Consider the following 8,159-nt stretch of genomic DNA (forward strand, 5'->3'; position numbering starts at 1 on the left):
AATTGTGTCAGTCTCCTCTTTTCTTTGGGTAGAGTGGGGTGGGGCATACGCTGGTGGGACTGTTTGGGGTGACAGGGAAGAGGGGTGGAGTTGCATAGGCCAAGTGCTAAAGCGGAGCTTCTGGAGGACTGTCAAGTGAAAGGCGGCCAGAGGCAAATGTCAGAGCCTATATAGAGGCAGGAATCTGGGACCAGAGAGACAGAGCAAGCAGTAGCAAGTCAGGAGCAGTGGGGCGGGTGGGCGGGCAGGCTGGCTGGCAGGCAGGGGGGCGTGGCAGGGGATAGCAAAGGGATATTGCAGAGAACAGCTGTTGGTACTGGGTCTTTAATGAACTGGCTGGGCATGAGGTATAAGTTAATTGGCCATAGTAAAAGAGCTAGGGGTGCAAAGGATACTCTCTCCCTCTTCTCCGTCACTGGCAAGGTAAGATCTTTCTGGCTTTTGCCTGGTGGGAAACTGTGGCATGTTCAGAAATTTTTCTGAAGATGGGAGGTGGAGGTCTATGGCCACTCTTTTGACTCATCTTTCCCATTGCACCGATTATTACAATAACCAGGGTGTCAGCAGAAGGCCCGCATTTCTTTTGCGACAACCCATCTTGGGGTTGTCCAGGCTGGAGACAGAGGCAGGGGACTTGGTAGTGTGACTGAGTAAGGGGGAGAGGTGGATCTTTATAGCACAGCGGTGAAGAGTAGGGGGCTCTGTGGATGGAGCCAGGAATCTATGTGACCGCAGGCAAATTATCAAGCTTCTCTGGGTCTGAATTTTCATATTTGTAAGATAAAGGACGGGTACAACCGAAATCTCTTAGTGTTGCTATGGGGACCACATGAGATGATACATGTAAAGTGCCTAGCACAGTGTTTGCCAGTCAGTGCATGCTAAAGAAATGTTCACTGTTAGCATTTCTGTTGCAAGTTTTCTCATTATTATGGAATCACAATTCCATGAGGTTGATGACTTTTGTGACATTGTCCCAAAGTAGCAAGTTTTCTGCTTTTGGCATGAGCAGGCTGTGGGGACATGTCAACATTGTGTAATATTTGCATTGGCTTCCAAGTCGTGTGTCCAAAAGCCCCTTCTGGGGCTGCCTATTGGAGCAGACTGGAGGGGTGAGGCTCTGGATCGCCCACCCCCATGTCATCAGAGAAACTTGAAACTTGGACATGCTAGAGACTGGGCTCTAAGTGACCCATGGTCTAGGATGTCAGAGAAATAATTGAATGCAAGCTCAGGGATGCCAAACACTAGGCAACCCCCAGGAGGGGGTCACAGTCAATGATATACAGTTTGTTACTGTTGCAGTGACCCTATTTTAGCCTTGACCCTGGATAATCTGAGAAAGCTGGTAAAATGGGGATAATAGTATCTATTGCCCAGGAGATTGCAAGAACCAAATGGGATAATGCTTACAAAGGCCCTTATGTTATAGGAAGTTGTGAACAGTTGTCTAAAGTACAGTGCCTGGCACATACTATGTGAAGCAATAAATAAATAGTAGTAATGGGGTGGTGGTTGCTGTTATTAATAAGAATAATGAAGACAATAAGCAGAATTTTCAGTTCATGGAATGTTGCTCTCAGTCATTGATCAGATAAATGTCTCCCTTTTCCTGAGGAGAACATTCAGGGCCATCAGAGTAGTAAAATGAGGATTAAACCGTTGGCAGAATTCAATGAACTCCAGGAACTAATGATTATCCTGGGGCAAAGGACTTTCTTATTCAGGTCTGCCAGTACCTTGGCTGGCTTGTGAGGACTGCCGTGGGATAGAATACAGGCCAGGAACCTGCATTTCTCACACTTGGCCAGAAGGTGGTGCTGCTGCTTTATTTGAGTCAGGACTGCCCAGGCTCCTGGCTGCGGAGGTTGCTGGCGTTTACAGCATTTACAAACTGAGAGGCTGTGGGTTGGTTTGAAAAGGATAGAGGCAGAAGGGATATTTGCTCCAACGCCAAAGTTGTTCATTGCTTCACAGCTTCTTTAATCTGATAGCCTCACCTTCAATGCCGTATACCTGAGAACGCATAAAAACGGGTCTCCATGAGCAATTTGTCTATTTCCCGATCTTCTTGATACTGACTTTTGACCTCTAAACTTGTTTCTTATTTACAGGTTTTCTTGCCGCTTGGGCTCCTTCCACACTGTCCTGTGGCTGTGGCAGATATGTCAATACCCTTACATTCACTGCGATTCAACAATACAATGAAGGAGGAAAATGTTGAGCCCCAAAACAAGCAGATGGCCTTCTCTGGACCAATGACGGAGACCAGAGCAGACGTACAGATTCTGCATTCTCATGTACAGTTGCCTATAGTCTCAACTTCAGCCTCAGACCCTGCAGGGACATCCACACAGTTGATGACATCTCCAGCCTTTGACACCATGTCTGCACCTCTAATGGGAGTACCAAACTCTGGAGCATTGTCCCCACCCCTAATGCCAGCCTCAGACTCTGGGACACTTTCCCCATTGCTAATGCCAGCCTCAGACCCTGGGGCACTGTCCCCATTGCTAATGCCAGCCTTAGATTCTGGAACATTGTCGCCATTGCTGTCCGCTTCAGAGTATGGGGTAATGTCCCCAGGGATGATGACAATTCCTGACTTTGGAACGATGTCCACAACACTAATGGTAGCACCAGATTCTGCAGAGATATCACCATTGGCAATGCCAGCTCCATCCTCTGGAGCGATGTCTACACCTATAATGAGCACTTCATCCTCTGAGGCAATGTCCACACCATTCATGCTAGCCCCAGATTCTGGAGAGATATCCCCAATTCTAATGCAAGATATGAATCCTGGAGTGATGTCTACACAGCCAGTGCCAGCTCCCAGCTCTGAGGCAATGTCCCCATTGCAAATTACAGATGAAGACACCGAAGCAATGTCCAAAGTGCTGATGACTGCTCTAGCCTCTGGAGAGATATCTTCGCTGCTAATGTCAGGCACGGACTCTGAAGCAATATCCTCACTGATAATGTCAGCCCTAGCTTCTGGAGGAACATCACCCCAGCCAACAAGCACCCAGAACTCTGGGGGAATACCTACCCCTCTCATGTCAGACCTAGACTCTGGAATAATGTCTTCACTTTTAATGTCAACTCCAGGTTCTGAAGTAATGTCCACACCGCTACTGTCAGTCCCAGATGCTGGAGAAATGTCCACATTACCAAAGCCAACTCCAGATGCTGAAGCAATGTCCCCAGCAGTAATGACAGCTCTACCCTCTGGAGTGATGCCCACCCAAACGATGCCAGCCCCAGGCTCTGGAGTGATGTCCCCATGGTCAACACAAAATATAGACTCTGAAATCGTATCTTCTCTGCCAATGAGAGCAACAGCCTCTGGGGAGATGCCTGCACCACCAGTAAGAGCTTTAGACTCTGGAGCAATGTCCACACCGCTAATGGGAGCCCCAGCCTCTGGAAATATGTCTACATTGCAGAAGACAGTTCCAGCCTCTGGAGCCATGACCACCTCACTGATGACAGTCCCAAGCTCTGGAGTGATGTCCACAGAGCAAATGTCAACCACAGCCTCTAGAGTAATGTCCGCACAGTTAACAATGGCCAAAACTTCTGGAGCAATGCCCACAGGCTCTCTGAAAGCTGTGGCAAAACGACACACGAGAGCCACAGCCTCTGGAAAGAAGTCCAAGCCACGGAGGAGAGCTCCAGCTTCTGGAGCAATGTCCACCCAACGAGTTATGGACACAGCCTCTGAAACAATGTCCGTGCCACAATTGACAGTCCCAGCCTCTGGATCAATGTCCATGCTGCAAATGAGAGCCCCTGTCTCTGAAGCAATGTCCATGCCACAAATGAGAACCATGGCCTCAGGATTGACATCTGCACCACAGATGAGAGCCATGACTTCTGGAGCAATGTCCACCCCACTAATGACAGCCCAAACCTCTGGATCAACATCCACCCTGTTAATGAGAGACACAGCCTCAGGAGTGATGTCCTGTCCACAAATGAGAGCTCTGGCCTCTGGAGCATTGTCCAAGCCACTAATGACACCCAAAGCCTCAGGAACGATGTTCACGGAACAAATGGCAACCACAGCTTCTGAGGCAATGCCCACACTGCTAATGAGAGACACAGCTTCTGGAGCTCTGTCCATGCCGCAAATGACAGACACAGTCTCTGGAGGGTTGTCTGCGCTGCTAATGAGAGACACAGCTTCTGGAGCAATGACCACATCACAAATGACAGCCACAGTCTCTGGAGGGATGTCCATGCCACTAATGAGAGCTCAAGACCCGGGAGTAACGCCTGCCTCACTAATGAGAGCCAAAGCCTCTGGAAAGATGCTCGGTCAGCCAATGAGCACCCAAGATCCTGGAGGGATGTCCATGTCTCCCATGAGATCCATGACTGCTGGAGGGATGCAGATGAGTGCCCCAAACTCTGATGTGATGTCCACACCAACAATGAGAGCCTGGACCTCTGAAACAATGTCCACACCACTAATGAGAACCTCAGACTCTGGAGAGAGGCCCTCACGGCTCAAAAGAGCTCCATCCTCTGGAAAGATGTCCCTACCACTAATGAGAGCTCCAGCTTCTGGAGAGGTACCCACGTCTCTGAGATCCTCAGCTTATGGAGCCATGTCTGCTCCACAAATGACAACCACAGCCTCTGGAATGATGTCCATGCCACAAGTGAAGGCTCCCATCTCTGGAGCAATGTCCATGCCACTAACAAGATCCACAGCCTCTGGAGGGATGTCCATGCCACTGATGAGAGCCCCAGGCTCTAGAGTGACATCCACATCACAAATGATGCCCACAGCTTCTGGAGACATGTACACACTACCAGTGCGAGCCCCAGCCTCTGGAGGGATGTCCCCACCACTAGTAAGAGCTCCAGCCTCTGGAACTATGTCCACACCACTAAGGAGACCCTCAGCCTGTGACACTGTGTCCACAGAGTTAATGAGAGCTTCAGCCTCTGGACATATGTCCACTGCACAAACAACAGCCATGGTCTCTGGAGGGATGTCCAAGCCATTAACGAGAGCCCCGGCCTCTGGAACAATGCCCATGCCTTTAATGTCAGCCATGGATTCTGGAGAGACATCTATGCCGCTAATGGAAACCATGGCCTCTGGAGCAATGTCCACATTGCAAACCAGTGTTGCGAACTCTAGATCTATGTCCTTGCCACAAACAACATACACAGTGTCTGGAGGGATGGCCACAGCACCAATTAGAGCCTCTGCTTCTGGAGCAATGTCCACATCATTTATGAGACCCTCAATTTCTGGATCGATGCCCATGCCACTACCGAGAGCCACAGCCTCTGGATGTGGCATGGGGATGTCCATGCCACAAATGACAGCCACAGACTCTAGAGGGAGGTCCATACCACTAATGAGGGCCTCAGGCCCCAGAACAATGTCCACACCACAGACAGCCTTTGGAGTGATGTCCACTCTGGAAACCAAAGCCACAGACTCTGGAGAGGCGTCCATCTCTCACAGTAACATCACAGCCTCTGGATCAAAGCCCACACCGCACATGACTGCCACAACTCCTGAAACTACGAAACCACCACCAAAGGAAGTGCCATCCTTCGGAATGTTGACCCCAGCACTCTGTTACCTCTTAGAAGAGCAGGAAGCAGCCCGGGGCTCATGCTCTGTGGAGGAAGAGATGGAGATTGATGAGGAGAAGCAAATGAAGGGGTTTTTGGACGATTCAGAGAGAATGGCATTTCTGGTGTCTCTTCATCTGGGAGCAGCAGAGAGGTGGTTCATCTTGCAGATGGAGGTAGGAGAACCTCTCTCAGATGAAAATAAGTCTTTCCTGAGAAGATCCCAGGGCGTATATGACTCCCTATCTGAGATAGACATCCTCAGTGCTGTTCTTTGCCATCCCAAACAGGGCCAAAAGTCAGTCAGGCAGTATGCCACTGACTTCCTGCTGCTGGCCCGACATTTGTCTTGGTCTGATGCCATTCTACGGACCAGATTTCTGGAAGGACTCTCAGAAGCTGTTACCACCAAAATGGGTCGGATCTTCCTGAAGGTGGCTGGCAGCCTAAAGGAGCTGATAGACAGGTCTCTGTACACCGAGTGCCAGCTGGCTGAAGAGAAGGATTCCCCAGGCAACTCAAGCCAGGTTCTGCCAACAGCCTGTAAGCGGAATAATGAGGAGGCCATGGAGGATGAACTGAGCTCTCAGCAGCAGACTGAGGAGGTAATGAGGGGGAAATCCACCGAAGGATTTTGAGCAGAGAAATGAGGAGGTCACGACAAGGAATACATCCTGCTTCCTTGAGTAGAATCGGGAAGAGGCAAGGGGGAGGCATGGAGCTCCTAGACCATTAAACCCTAAGCTGGAGTTTCATCAAGTGAGCATGGCTCTGCAGTTATTTTGGGTATGTTAACTACTTTGAGGAGCAATGTCCTGCCCAAGTTACTGAGGACGTGGGATAGTTGAAGTACAAATTCTTCTCATTATGAGGGAACTGGCTGGGCTCAGTTCCAATTCTCCCCTTGTTCCAAGTCCAATTCTAATAAACGGGTCTTTTGGGAGCTGGGGCCCATCTACAGCAACAGGTGCTGTGGAGTCAGGTCACTAAGGAATTAGAATAGCCTACTCCTTGGTCACACTGTATGCAAGTCAGACAAATTAGCAAAGTGCCTTGATCTGCTAGGTTACAGAACTTATCCAGGCAGAACACCCCTTGTCATAGTAAGTGTGGCTCTTACCTCTGTTGTCTTTTTCTCACTTGCAGCACCAGCATGTTCCCAAACGCTGTTACTACCTGAAAGAGCACGGAGACCCCCAAGAAGGTCTTCATGACCACCTTGGACAGAGCACAGGCCATCATCAGAAGGCCCATACCAACAAGTAAAACTCCATGGAATCTTCTCCTGTGATATCTGACTCGACTGCTAACTGGAGGACTGGTTCCTGGACCCATTCCATTCAACTACATCATAAACCTTGTTGCCTTCACCCTTCAGCCTCCTGCTCCAGGCACATCCCACCTTACCTCTCACTTGGCTGATTTGACCTTCTCTTTCACCCACATGCCTATGACCTGCCCTGACAATCAGAGTGTGGACCACAGGAGTGTATGGTGTATGAAGTTTTGAACTCCCATCACCACCGAGGCCAGTACTAGTTCTTGGTCCAGGGAGAAGTCTAGGCAGGATAAATCATATCTTACCTCAACACCCCTTAGTGTATCTTGCCATGTGTCAGCAGGCAAACTTGAGGAAGCCCTGGTTCTATTTCACCTGGCAGGGGAGCCTATAAGGAGAGTGATGCCCACTCCTATACCACCCTAGTAACCCAGTAGACTTGCCCTGTATGCCCCAACTCATAGCACCTAAAATGGGTCTCCAGGGTCCTTGCCCTGTTTATAGTATCCATCCTGAACCATTCGTTTTGACCCATAATAATAATTATAGTGATAGTATGATGGCTACCAGTTATTGATAATGTATCTATCATGTGACAGGCATTGGGCTAAACTCTTGACAAGCACCATCTCACTACATTCTTACAGTAACACAACTTGTTCTTGTGTTGTCAGCTTCTGACCTCTTGATCTGTTGTTTCTGGCCTTTGTTGTGTCCCTCAGTGCGCGTTCTCCAGCTCTGACCTCTGGGTGACCCCCTCAGTTGTTGATTGCTCTCACTCCCCTTGGCTGTTGTGCTTCATGGCCAGCACTCTTGATGAGGGTCTTGGTCTATAAACAGGCATAGATAGTTAGAACATAATGTGAGCAGTGTTTGCCTTCAGGTGGTGGGGTTATGGGTAGTTTTTATTTTCTTCTTTCTACTTCTCTATACTTTTCAGATTCTCTACAGTAAGCATGTATTACATTTATAATTATAAAAGTAAATAAACTTCATTTATGAAAAAAGAGTTCATTGTGGCTCCTAGAATTTGATTTACTGAGTCCTTTATTCCACCAATATTAGTTATGTAACTTATGTCAGCTACTGTTTGGGGGACAGACAGATAAGAATCCTGCTGATATGAACATTCCATTCCAATGGAGTGGGGAGAACAAGAACACACTGAATTTAGATTGGAATTGTGAAAGCTGTGAAGAGAAGAAATCAGGACAATGGGGAATTTGATGCAAATAGGACCAATTTATGTATTCAATAGTAGTCCATATAATTGAGT

General features: G+C 48.6%; 1 protein-coding gene across 3 annotated transcripts in view; it reads left to right on the forward strand.

Moving 5' to 3' along the window:
- RTL9 (retrotransposon Gag like 9) overlaps nt 1-7,890 on the forward strand; it is a 96,881-nt gene extending 88,991 nt beyond the window's left edge. For 2 of the 3 annotated variants that reach the window (XM_077987362.1, XM_028841624.2), the window contains exons 4-5: nt 2,115-6,209; nt 6,751-7,890. In XM_077987362.1, the coding sequence (XP_077843488.1) occupies nt 2,166-6,209; nt 6,751-6,870 (4,164 nt within the window). In that variant the 5' untranslated portion in view covers nt 2,115-2,165 and the 3' untranslated portion in view covers nt 6,871-7,890. 3 annotated transcript variants of the gene reach the window in all.
- Nucleotides 7,891-8,159: the final 269 nt, after the last annotated feature.

Source organism: Macaca mulatta, chromosome X (genome assembly GCF_049350105.2).
Source record: "Macaca mulatta isolate MMU2019108-1 chromosome X, T2T-MMU8v2.0, whole genome shotgun sequence".
NCBI lineage: Eukaryota > Metazoa > Chordata > Mammalia > Primates > Cercopithecidae > Macaca > Macaca mulatta.